Here is a 13,726-nt window from a genome sequence, read left to right on the forward strand (position 1 = left end):
AAAATCTTGGAAACAAAAGCATTTATCCAGCGTTTCCAGTATGTACTATATTTATATTCATGGAAACCAAATTCTTGATGCTGAAAAACATTCTTACTGAAATTTGGTTGTGAAGTTTAACTGTGCTAAGATTTAAATTTATTTGTTTATTATTTTGCTTTGAGTTTTTTTCAGGAATGCTTTAAATTGAACTGCCCTGTTAGAACATTCTATTTCCAAGCCAGGTTTAAATTTTTCATCCTCTTACTTATTCCGTATGTTAAAATCCTACATAGAGTATAATACATTGTACTTATGTTTGTTATATTGTTCTTTTATTTGTTTTGTTTTTAATTGCCTTTTCAGCAATATCCTGGTATGAACCAGCTGTCCTCCAGTCTGGGAGGACTGAGTCTGCAGAGTTCTCCACAGCCAGAAAGTCTGAGACCTGTAAACCTCACTCAGGAGAGGAATATTTTACCCATGGCTCCTGTTTGGCCTCCTGTACCTAACTTGAATTTAGACCTCAAAAAATTAAACTGTAGCCCAGAGTAAGTATTTATTTTATGATCTTTAGTAAGTAATAAACTTTGTCAGAAATGTTGTTTGACTTTCAAAACTAATGAAAGTGGTAGGATATTAATTCCTTGATTAGAAGTTTTGTTAATTGGAACTTTTCTATTTTACTTTGTACAGAAGTTCTAGCTGTAAAATTCCTTTAGGTCCTGTTCCTGTCTCCGCCTCTGTCTCCCATCAATCCTATTTCCTATCACCTAATACAAGGGAAATTTTTTTCTATTTGAGTGAAGGATTTCAGGTACCCAGATCTAACTGTATTTTTCTTAAATTTCTTAAAATTCTTAAAATTCACCTGGGGCACCTGGGTGGCTCAGTAGTTGAGAATCTGCCTTCAGCTCAGGTTATGATCCCAGGGTCCTGGGATCGAGTTCCTCATCAGGCTCCCCCCAAGGAGCCTGCTTTTCCCTTTGCCTTGTGTCTCTGCTTCACTCTCTGTGTCTCTCATGAATAAATAAATAAAATCTTTTAAAAAAATTCTTTTTCCTTTTCACCAGTAATAATTTCAGATAGATGTCTTTTAAACAAGGTGAAATCTTTAAAAATGTATGTCCTTTCATCTTTGCTTGAAAAGGACACAGACTTCATTTATGTAATCCAAAGAATAGGTTTAAATGTTCTTTCTTTTCTCACTTAGCATAAAATGAGAAGACCTTTATCCCCAGGCTGATTTATCCAGCCTAAATTTAAATTTGAATTTCCTTTATTGAATATTTCCTTACCTCATAGAGAAGTTTAGCTGACAGTTTGCATCTGGTGGCCACCAAGCCCTGGGTATCCTTTGGTAGATGAGCTAGCTCTGTAGCTCTGTCATGCACCTCATAGCACCTTCAAAACTAAGAGTTCCCTATTGTTGTTCACTTTCAGTACTTCTTTCTCCTAAGAGTACGATACTCCTCTGCACCCAGATGCTTCTTAGAAAACATCTTTCTGCTCCTGAAATCTCTCTTCCTCATAAAGTAAATCCAATTCACAGAACATTTGTCTTTTCCCTTGCATTAGGAGAATTGGTGTTCCTCTTTACAGCCAGTATTTTCTTTTATTAAGGCAATAGTGTTTTAGCTTTCTAAAAAACGTAAGCTGCTCTTTTTTCAATCAAAATCTTAAGGAGATTTCCCATACAGAAAGCAGAGCTGCTCCGAGGATTCCCCCTTTTCTGCCACATGCTACCACCAATCGCCCATTAGTACGTAAGGCAGTGTCAATATCATTGCTGTAAAAATGTACAATCATTGATCCTAGAATGAAAACTGCTGCCCATTCCTGTGACTATAAGTTGCTGTGAGGTCTGTAAGTGTGTGGATTTGGGCCTTCTATTATGAAAGATTAAGCACTCCTTAAGTAGTTGAATCTGGTGTATGTATTTGTATGAAGAGATCTCAGAGGTAGGGGACGGTGTATGTTTCTACTCAGTTTTGTGTTTTTTGTGAAAACCTCTCTCATCAAAATAGCAATGCAGATTATTTAAGAGTGTAGATAGTTGAAAAGACTCAGGTTCTTACCACATTTTCATTGATAAGTAGCTATTAGACTGCAAATTTCTTTACCAAATTTTCTCAAATTTTCAATATTGTCAACTGTTAAACAAGAATAATAATTGTGACTCCATATAAAGATATATCACTTATTCAATAAATGTTTACTGAATGCCTTCTCAAGTTAAGGACCAGACACTGTTTCTTTCTAGATGCTGGGAATGAAGCAGTAAATAAATGGAGTTCCCAATCTCTTGCAACCTTTATTCTATTAGGGAGGACATACTATGAACAGTCAAAAGCCATAAGTTGAGGACCATCTGTATAATGTAATGTCAGAATATTACTTTGAAGTAGGGAGCAGTAAGGGTGGAGGTTGGCTGTTTTCAATTTGAGGAATCAAGAGAGGTTTTCCCAAGGAGTTAACATTTGAGTAGAGATCTGAATGAAGAGTGAGAGCAAACCACGTGACTCTGGGAAGCAAGTATACCAAGCTACATGACCAACAAACTCAGAAGTCCTGAAGCAGGTATCACCTTAGTATGTTCAAGGAACAATACCAGCCTAGGTATCTGGATATCTCTACATACTATGAGCTGTTCTTAAAATTCCTTTCCTGATTTCTATTATTTCTTCTTACATCTTTGATTGCTCCTTTATTGATTCAAATGTCTCCTGACCTTAACTTACAACTTAGTAAGTTATAAACACTTCTCTAAGAGAAGAATAGTGCTAGGATGATACAGGACAAATGATCACTGATCTCAAGTGGAAAAGACAGACAAGGTACACAACCAACTAAAAGCAAAGCAGACTAATGATGCCATAGAAGCATAAACTGATGGCAGAGCACAAAGGAAGACATTATTTCTTCCGACTTGTGATTTGAGGGAAGGGTGATTTCAGAAGAAATGATAATTTTGATGAGTCTCATAGTAAAAGACTCATCAAAGGAGTTTCAGCAGGTGAAAAATGGGTAGTAAAGCAGGAGCAGCATTATTGAAGATACAAAGATATTCCTGTTTACTTGTGTTTTCTACTCCTTTATATTCATGTTCTACATGCTGGTCATAGTATTTTTTTCCATTTGTGTCCTACTTTTCCACTGTGAAAATGTTGAGTCCATAATTCAGGTCTTTTGACCTGTATTGCATATGCCTGCTTAGAGTAATTTGGTTCTTCCCAGTTATAGTTAAATAACAAACCCAAATGATTTTAATTTATGCCCTTAAATTATTTTAATTATCTACCACTATCTATAGTGTGTATATATATATATTTTTTTGATAGCTAATAGTCCATGTTGTCTGTATTTTTTACAGTTCATTTCGGTGTACTTTGACAAATATTCCGCAGACACAGGCTTTACTGAATAAAGCTAAGCTTCCTTTAGGATTGTTGTTACATCCCTTCAGAGACCTGACGGTAAAGTAACATATTTTAAAATACTTATGGATACTAACATGTGTTTATGTGCAGAGTATTTTGATTGTATATTTTCTTGAAAACTTTTTCATCTTTTATTTTTTAAGTTAGAAATATCATTTTTGTCAAATTCAACTCAACAAACATTTTCTAACTTCCTGCTTTGTGACAGACCCTAACTAATAAGTACTGATAAATACAGAAATAACTAATCACTGACCTTGCCCCTCAGATATTGATACCTAACAGGGGACAAAGATGTAAAAACAAATAACTGTGATACAGGATAACTCCTATATGTAACTTACCAAATTCTGCAAGGTATTTAGGCAGTGAGTACAATATAGGAAGTGATTCCCTCCGGGTGCAGAAGCAGAAGTATGCTATGAGCGATGAGGTCTGAGCTGGACTTTGAAAGATTAGTAGTTTTGGAAGTTGGAAAGGGCATAGCAGATAAGCTCTGGGAGTCCTTTATTAAATATAAAGGTAGCACCAACAATGAAATCCAGTTTGGGGGCAGGGGGAATCTGTGTTGGTTCTTAACTGTATGAAACAAATGACCTTTGTAATAATAACTCCAAATGTTTCAGGTCTATTGAATTAAAACATTACTTAAGTTTCCACAGTCTTTTTGTTTAATATTAAGCTTGCTGGCTTTTTACATATAGTTCTGGTATCTTATGCAAATAATGTTGTTTTTAAAATTTCTAAACTTCAGTAATTAAATTTCTCTGAATACATTTTATTTATACATATAAGTTGAATTTCTCCCTCAATTTTTTTTCTCCCTCAATTTTTTTAACCACTGTGGTTTTCTACCCTTCTTGTTACTGCTGAGTTTTTTTGCTCTCATTTATCCAAAAATAAATGTGTATTAAGTATCCTTTATGCTAGATGCTGAGGATACAAATACAAAGGTCAATAAGCTTCTTCGTGGAGCTAACTTTCGTACTAGCTAGGATGCATAGAAAGGAGCAGAGTAGATAGAAAATAAAATGATTATAGTATGCAATAAATACCTTGAATTCATTCACTCAGTAAATACTGTTTAATCACTTAAAATACTAATTCAGCCATTAGTAAACCAAGATAGCTAATTTCCCATATACGTAGGTGAGAATTTTTGTCTAAAACAGATGCCATATATGATACCTTCTGGAAGTGATATACACTAAATTGGCAACACTGACTTCCTCTGTGCTGTACAATTCTGGGTAATTCTTTACTTTCTCTTCAGTTCATTGTATTTCCTGGTTCTTTTCCTAAGTGTTACGTCATTACTTTTGTAATAAAAACTATGTATGTGAAAGAAATTAAATACAAACATAAATATTTACGTAGAGATGGGGGGAGCCAGAAGGAAATATACTAAAATGTTGTCAGGGAGATAGAATAATACGTGATTTCATAGTGTTTTTTCATATTTTCTGAATTTCATAAAATGAAGTTCCTTTCCCAAACCTTTTCTTTCCTTTTCTTTTTTCTTATGCAGTCTGAAACAGATTTATAGGTTTATTTTTATATAACATAATTTGTAATCTTTATCCCCTCAACACTTTTGAAAAGATCACTAAAATTAATTTCAGTGGTCTCTTTTTTTTGTTAAGTTGAGCACCATAACATTCTCACTCTCTTAAAAAATAACTCATTTAAAATTAGGTGGAGCATCTGCCTTTCATCATCCTAAACCATGGCACACACACACAAATTTTTTTCATGTATTTCTTTTAAAAGGCACATTGTGCTTAGTCTCTTGTGGCCTCGGTCCCCATCAAGACTAGGCATCTGTGGCTGCTTAGTGAGCAGTGCCTTATGCTCTAGTGCCAGATGCTGTCAGGCAGCAAAGACAAAGACATTTTTATGTGGTATATGCTTCTTTCTCACTGGTATTTCTTGAGTTCAGCTGATGAGCTCTGAGGTATATTCTTTTCTTGGCCAACCAGGCTTTTCTTATCAGCTCTAGTAACTTTTATTACATTTGATTTGGCTTTGTTTTGGTGTTATCTTATGATTTGTAACAAAGAGGAAGAAACCTTGATAGATAGCTGCTTGAGTTGCTCAGCGCATCACTAGATTTTATTAAAATGCTTCAATTTCAAAACACTTTTATGATTTCTGTTCCATATATGGAGCAGAGCAGTATGTGTTCCAATTTTTCCCTGAGGTGCTTTTTCTGCTACAGCATCTTTATTTTACTTCCTAGCAATTACCAGTGATAACATCAAATACCATTGTGAGGTGCCGATCTTGTCGAACGTATATCAACCCTTTTGTATCCTTCATTGATCAACGTAGATGGAAATGCAATTTGTGCTATAGAGTTAATGACGGTGAGTTTCAGATTCTTAAAATAAGTGTGTTTAATACTTTAAACATTTTGACATGTTTTTTCATTATCTGGTCTCTCTCTTCATTGCTTTAAAAACTTTCAAAAAAACCCACAAAACTTTCATGCCACTTTTAATGGAGAATATATAGGCGAGGGACCCTTCATCTTGGCTGGCCAGGGGTCTGATTGATAATGAGGAGAGTGACATAAGGGCAAAGTAAAAAAATATTCACGAAACACAGTGAAGGTCATGTAAAGTAATTGTGCCATGTCTGTTATCCCCATTAGTCATTTCTTAGGTCCTCCTAGTATAATTCCTTTCAAATTTGTGTTTCTGTCTTGATTTTTTTCCATGTCATGTGATATAATAAATAGGATGTAAGCCTAAGCAGCAAGGTTACCTGCGTCCTGGTTTCCTCACCTGATTTCACAATATGTGTTTTTTTATCTTGACATATTTTTTATTTTTTTTAAGATTTTATTTATTTATTCATGAGAGACACGGAGAAAGAGAGAGAGAGAGAGAGGCAGAGACACAGGCAGAGGAAGAAGCATGGTCCATGCAGGGAGCCCAATGTAGGACTCGATTCTGGGTCTCCAGGATCACGCCCTGGGCCAAAGGCAGGCGCTAAACTGCTGAGCCACCCAGGCTGCCCATTGACATATTTTTTAAAGAGCATTTTTATTATTAGATGTTCACAGAACTGTTGTAAACCTTATGTAAATATTGATGATAAAGGTATCATCAATATTTCTTGGTATGCATGTCTTGTTTGGTTACAAATTGTGTTACTAAATCTGTACTGGATTTCTAATTCTTACCTAGTTCCTGAAGAATTTATGTATAATCCCGTTACTCGATCTTATGGAGAGCCTCATAAACGACCAGAAGTTCAGAATTCAACTGTGGAGTTCATTGCTTCTTCAGATTACATGGTAACTACTAACTACTCAATGTAAAAATTAGTCATGGGATATTACTGTATTGGTCATTTATAATTTGCTGTTCAGTGAATTCTTGCAAAATTTTGAATTATCCCAGTATGAATTTTTTTTTAAATAATGCTGAAAGTTAATACTTAACAAATAGAAAACTCTTTATAAGGTTTGCTTGATGTCCTAGAAAAATGCTGTTTTGTCACTAAGAAACAATAGTGTTTTATGATAAACCCTAACATTTACAATTGCTTGCCATTTTGATTTGATTGCTAGTATGAAGTGAACATGAATATCCTTGTACCATTTAATATTTAAGACCTTCAAACAGAAAAGTTCATGTTTTTGCCAAAAGCTGCAGTTTTCAGGCTCTCTCTTTAAGAGACATCACTGTCTTACTCATTTACCTAGTACAGATAGCAAGATAAATGGATAGAGACTTCACTTGAATTTTTCTCTTTCCAGTTCATCATGAAATTTGGCCTTTTCTTTTAATTGTACTAATTCCAAGATCTCCTTTTTCTTTCCCATATATAAAAATAAATTCTTAGCTTGAGTTCTACTCATCTTCTTTATCATATCTACTCATTTTAAATGTTTATAATAACTTACATTTCCTTAGTATCCTCATTACTAATCTTTGTTGTCTGCAAAAATGTAAGGTGTTGCTAGTGAGGAAGGGTGAACAGAGATAGCTAATGTGTATTAAATTCCTGTTGTCTGGCCTATTTCTTTTTTTCTTTTTTTTTTGTAATTTTTATGGTCCTTAGTGTCCACTTTAGCATTTGCTCACTTAACTACTATTTGTCTGTTTCCATATTAACTATAGTAAACTTTCTCTTGGGTACTTTAACTCCCAACTTCTTACTTTCTTTACAACTTACATTCCCAACTCTGTTCTGGCTCCTTAGGATCTTAATCTAATTGAAGTGGTGAAAGAAGAAGTTAATCTATAATTTTTGCATATGACCCATGTGATCCTTGGTTCGCATATTAAGAAAAAAAAGATATTATATATTCTTTCAACTTTCTATAACAGTAATTTTCCAGCATACTTCAAAAAAGAGATAATAGTTAGTGAGCTATTATTTACCCATCACTGAACTTCAAGAGTTGTCAACATTTTTCTAAATATATTTCATCTATCCCCAGTCCACTCCAGTGCCTCCTCCCCTTTCCCACCCTGGAGTTTATTAAATGCTGATTACAGCATATCATATCATTTAACCTATAAATACTTCAGTATACATCTTTAGCAGATAATGACTTAACATACTTAGAATACCATCATGAGGATTTTCTTTATACCTAGCCTAGCACTTAACCCTTGGGATTTATCCATCACCAGGCAACCCAACAGCTAGTACTAATAGCTAATACTATTAGTTGTCAGATTTTAAAAAATAAATATAAAATACAATGTTTTTTGGAGTAGGGAAAGGATATAGAGGTTTATGTTAAATAACAAATAAGTTCATTTTTTCTTTGAAAGATATCTCAATCAACACTCTTATCAGAAAAACGTTTAGCCCATCTATTTAACCATTACTGTTTAACAACTGCCTTTTTTTTTTTTTTTTTTTTTTGAGAGAGAGAGAGAGAGAGAGCACGCACATGAGCAGGGGTGGGTGGGAGGTTGGGGGATGGAGGGCAGACAGAGAGCGAGAGAAGATCATTTTAAATAGGCTCCATGCCCAGCACAGAGCTTGATGCTGGGCTGGATCTCATAACCTGAGCCAAAATCAGGAGTGGACGCTTAATCAACTGAGCCACCTAAGCACCCCTAACAACTGCCTTATTATATTTAATTCATAACCAACTGAATAAGAAAAAAAGTTAAAGGAATGTCATTTTAATTAACACATAAGATCTTATAAAATGTCGATTCTCAATTTGTGTATTTTGTGTGTCATCTACTCAGTAAATACCATTATTACCAGTAATAATAATGTTATAAAGAGAGTAAATTGTGCCTACTAAATAAATTGCATTATTTTCATTCCTTTCAGCTTCGTCCTCCTCAACCTGCAGTTTACTTGTTTGTTTTAGATGTGTCTCATAATGCAGTGGAAGCTGGATATTTGACAATTTTGTGCCAGTCGTTATTAGAAAATCTAGACAAGTAAGAGATCTTTTTTATTCATTGTGTGTATGTGTACAAATAATAAATGTGAAATGTTCATTAACAATTTATGGAGTTAGTTTTGATTATAGTTTGACTTTACTTATCTCTCACTGCAAGAGTACTTCTTGTCCACCTCAGACTAAGGATCCTGCTACTTCGATTACTATGATTTATGACTTTAGATTTGTAAGACTGTAAGTGTTTAATATTTGCTAAGGGATTTAGAACTTATCTAACTCTTACTCTGACTTAGCAGATCTGAGCACTAGCCAGGGCATCAAGGATCTGGATGAGAGAAATCTAGCTGAAATACATGCCTGAGCAAGGAATTTTTCCAATTAGTTTTGAATGTCCTAATGGGATAATGAGCCAGATAAAGGGAAAGAAGGAATTGATTTTGTGCTGAATATTTCAGAAAGCCAGAAACTGAACTCTTCGTTTTGACACATTGGTAATGAGCTGTATTGCGAAAGTGCAAATAGGATATAGGATAGATTGCTTATACTTGGCTCTAATTCCTCCCTAGTATTAGTCATGAAGGAGACCCTCAACTAGCTTTAAAAATGAGCCTTCCAAATCTCTGGAAAACAAATTTGCTTGTATACTTCTTTTTTCTTTCTTTCTTTTTTTATTTCCAACACCCACAGAGATAAGACTTAAGGTTATTAATAAGATTGGCTCATACCTGCATTGGTTCTTGACATGCGTAGAAGAATAGGAGTGGTTATATATATAAATACTTTGTCTGAAGTACTCTTGCTGATTCCAAAAGGTTCTTTCCTATCTCCCATTTGAGTTTGAGAGTCCTTCCTCTCTTAAGTGCTATGCTAGCTTTCATCACAGTAGTCTGCATGTCTCTGATCTGAGCCTATAATAAGTGGATAACATTGAGATAAAAATATCCAGAGACATTAACTGATTTGCTTTTTGTTTCTGTTAGTAACTGTTTTCTGTTTTCATATTTATATTCTTGATTGAAGCATTTTCCCTGTTTTTAGCCACAGATGATTAATTCAGATATATCTTTAGCAGTGAGTAGCAATGGAAGACTCTGCAAAGAAATAGTTTTAAAACTGAAGAGACAACTTGCTGAAAAAGTATGAGGCTATAACCCTAGAAATAGGAGCCAGACCAATGAGTAACTACTTGTGAGATAAATAGACTATGCAAAACCAAAAGGATAAAATTAGGAATGGAGAGTCATTTAAAACATTGTACATATATTTGATTAAGCAGAAAAGAGAAGCATTAGGAAAGTAAAATGTTTTTGGAAAGGGCTATAGATACAATGTTGAGAAATGGGAATTTGATGTGGAGCAATTCCAGTTCAACTCTGAATTTTAAGCTTGGAGTAGAGGAGATAAGTAGTCGCTGTTCCAATTAGAAACAAATGACCCTAATATTCATTGACCTTAGACATTTCAAAGGAGCAAAGAATTATCTGTAGAAACATCATAAATCTTGACCAGTATTGGTAAGCTAAATACCTGTGTAACTTGGTGCATTCTGTTTTCTGAAATATTTTTTTTACTTGTTTGTAGGCTGACTAGCCTGATCAGTCATGCATAAAAATAATAATGCTTCTTTTGATGCACACTATTTTGACATCCTATAATATTCAAAAATGTTTTTAAAACATTGCTAAAGTAATATTATATATATAAAATCATATTAACAGTAGTTAATAGAATTGGTGGTACTTAGAAAAATACTTTTGTAAGATGAGGCATCCACTTTATCAATAAGGAGAACCCCATGGGCAATGAAATGACAATTTAATTAATTCTTTTTTGCCAAGGCATTGACTTTTGAATACTGAGTTTTAGCAGAAAACTTATAAAAGGTTATGATAGATAAAATGTCTTAATGTTCTTAAATGTAGTTTTTATTTAAAACTTCTACATCAAAATCTGATTTACATTACATTGTCTTTTCTTGGAGAATACTCATTTGTCATTCTGCCTTTTACTGTTTAAACTAGATACACCATATTTGTAATACTGGACTAAAAATATGAGTAAACTTTTAGTTAAAGGAGTATGTTTTAAAAGAAGGGTAGCAAGAAATCTTTGAGATTTTTTTGTTCTGTTTTGAGAGAGAGAGGATGGAGGGGCAGAGAGAGAACGTGAAGGGGGTAGGGTGGAGGGGCAGAGGGAGTGAAAGAGAATCCCCAGGCAGGCTCTACATGTCTAGTGCAGAGCCCAACTCAGGGCTGGATCTCATGACTTTGAGATCATTGACCTGAGCCAAAATCAAGTGTCAGATGCCTAATTGAGCTACCCAGGCCCCAGAAATCTTTGATTATTTGATCATTTCCTTTTTGGTTTTGATTTTTTTTTTGAAGCTTTTATTTATTTATTCATGAGAGACACAGAGAGGCAGAGACATAGGCAGAAGGAGAAGCAGGCTCCCTGCAGGGAGCCAGATGTGGGACTTGATCCCAGGACCCCAGGATCATGAGCCAAAGTCAGACGCTCAGCCACTGAGCCACCCAGGTGCCTCAGTTTTGGTTCATTATTTGAACATGGTTCATTGTTCTGAAATATTAGCTCTAGGGTAGGGCTGTCCCAGTGGCTTAGCGGTTTAGCACCGCCTTCAGCCCAGGGCATGATCTTGGAGACCCAGGATTGAGTCCCATGTCAGGCTCCTTGCATGGAGCCTGCTTCTTCCTCTGCCTGTGTCTCTGCCTCTCTCTCTGTGTCTCTCATGAATAAATGAATAAAATCTTTAAATATATATATATATATATTAGTTCTAAACATGTTGGTTTCATCTGAAAATGGGATGTTTTATCCTTGGTCTTCTCTGATGTATGTTGGTTTAGGGAAGAATAACTTTCTGTCCTCTATGAAAAAGCACGTGTAATTATTCTTAGACTTAGTTTACTATCTCATTATTTTTTTAAATAAAATATGTTACTGAACACTTTGAATTTGAAATTGTCCTTTTTATCCTTAGGCTTCCTGGAGATTCACGAACAAGAATAGGATTCATGACCTTCGATAGCACTATTCATTTCTACAATTTACAAGAAGGATTATCACAGCCTCAAATGTTGATTGTGTCTGATATAGATGGTAAGCAGTAAATAAAGTCTAAGTATAGATTTTGGAATTGAGGCTACTTTGACAGTATATCCTGTCATAATGATGTAAGGATAATTTGGTATACTTTGATATTTGTTTCAAAATACTTTCTTGGAAAAAAAATAATAGTTTCCTGGAAAATACTTCATTCTACGTTTGCTGTGCCTTTGTGTGTACTTACACATGTACACACACATGTGAAATATATGCAGAGTGTACATATGTATATATACACATATACATATATATTTAATAAAGCAGTATTGTGGTACCCATTATACATATGGCCTGATAGAAACTAAGATTTTTAAATTGATGATATTCTTTTGACTTGATTTATCTGTTCATTAAAATATGTTTTCCCTTTAGATGTTTTTCTACCTACACCGGATAGCTTACTTGTGAATCTGTATGAAAGTAAAGAGGTGAGAGAGGTTTTTTCTTAAAGTATGAAAATATTTCTGTATCTCAAATGTTTACTAAAATCTTTAACATTTGTTTACTTGATATATAAATACCGGATAAACAATGTACATAGTATATCTGTGGACTCGTTGGTTTACGGTCCCCCAAGATAGAGTGATATATATTATACTCCAGAATGTTTTAAAGAAGAAAATTGCCTTACATTCTCAGTAATTCACCTTTTAATCTTTGTTTCCCCAGCTTATAAAAGACTTATTGAATGCATTACCGAACATGTTCACCAATACGAGAGAAACACACAGCGCCCTTGGTCCTGCGCTTCAGGCTGCCTTTAAACTAATGTCTCCAACAGGTGGCCGTGTGTCTGTATTTCAGACACAATTACCTTCCTTGGGTGCAGGACTTCTGCAGTCCAGAGAAGATCCCAATCAGAGATCAAGCACAAAGGTATTGTATATTTGCTTTCTCTGTCATATTTAAAGATGGTGGTTTGTACCTTCATAGACTGTGATTCATTCTATGAATCTGTTCATTCTTCTATTTTTCTACTCTCAGTAGTAAAAAAATCTGTTGAGAAAGTTTAATTGAATTAGCGTTTTAGGGGGATCCCTGGGTGACTCAGTGATTTGGTGCCTGCCTTCGCCCCAGGGTGTGATCCTGGAGACCCAGGATTGAGTCCCACATTGGGCTTCCTGCATGGAGCCTGCTTTCTCCCTCTGCTTGTGTCTCTGCCTCTCTCTCTTTCTCTCTCTCTCTCTTCTCTCTCTCTGTCTCTCATAAATAAATAAAATCTTTTTAAAAAAAATGAATTAGCGTTTTGGGTTGTTTTATGACTCAGTTTGCAGGTCGAATCCTTTCATTTTACAGATGAGGAAAACAGATTAAATTTGCTAAGGGTTAAATAACTAATTGTAAAAGATGGGACTTGATTTTTCTGGCTGCAGTGCTCTTTTTTTTTTTTTTTCACTTAAAGATTTCTTTATTCATGAGAGACACAGACTGAGAGAGAGAAGCAGACATAGGCAGAGAGAGAAGCAGGCTCGTCACAGGGAGCCTGAGGCAGGACTCCATCCTGGATCCCTGGATCAGGACCTGATCTGAAGGCAGGCACCCAACTGCTGAGCCACCCAGGTGTCCCAAATAAGCTTTCAAAAATAAAAATAAAAAACATGTTTTAGTAGATATCAAAGTACTTGATTTATTAATTGCCTTCTAGCTACTGAGTAGTTGTCTCCAGTACTTTCTCTGAGGCTGAATATTACTTGGGTTTTACATGAAGATTTTCTCAGAATATTTTAATCCCTCATTTCAAATAATAATGAACTAGAATAATCATTTTTGTGTGTGTATAAGTTTTGTCTGACCTCAA

The 13,726-nt window shown here is 34.9% G+C and overlaps 1 protein-coding gene across 2 annotated transcripts in view; it reads left to right on the forward strand.

The window, feature by feature from the left end:
- SEC24B (SEC24 homolog B, COPII coat complex component) overlaps positions 1 to 13,726 on the forward strand; it is a 94,732-nt gene that overhangs the window by 64,975 nt on the left and 16,031 nt on the right. For both annotated transcript variants that reach the window (XM_072810589.1, XM_072810590.1), the window contains 8 exons: positions 346 to 530; positions 3,353 to 3,455; positions 5,659 to 5,785; positions 6,611 to 6,720; positions 8,730 to 8,842; positions 11,804 to 11,922; positions 12,301 to 12,356; positions 12,598 to 12,804. In XM_072810589.1, coding sequence (XP_072666690.1) covers positions 346 to 530; positions 3,353 to 3,455; positions 5,659 to 5,785; positions 6,611 to 6,720; positions 8,730 to 8,842; positions 11,804 to 11,922; positions 12,301 to 12,356; positions 12,598 to 12,804 — 1,020 coding nt within the window. The remainder of the gene's footprint in view (positions 1 to 345; positions 531 to 3,352; positions 3,456 to 5,658; positions 5,786 to 6,610; positions 6,721 to 8,729; positions 8,843 to 11,803; positions 11,923 to 12,300; positions 12,357 to 12,597; positions 12,805 to 13,726) is intronic.

This window comes from Canis lupus, chromosome 33, assembly GCF_048164855.1.
Source record: "Canis lupus baileyi chromosome 33, mCanLup2.hap1, whole genome shotgun sequence".
Classification (NCBI taxonomy): Eukaryota; Metazoa; Chordata; class Mammalia; order Carnivora; family Canidae; genus Canis; species Canis lupus.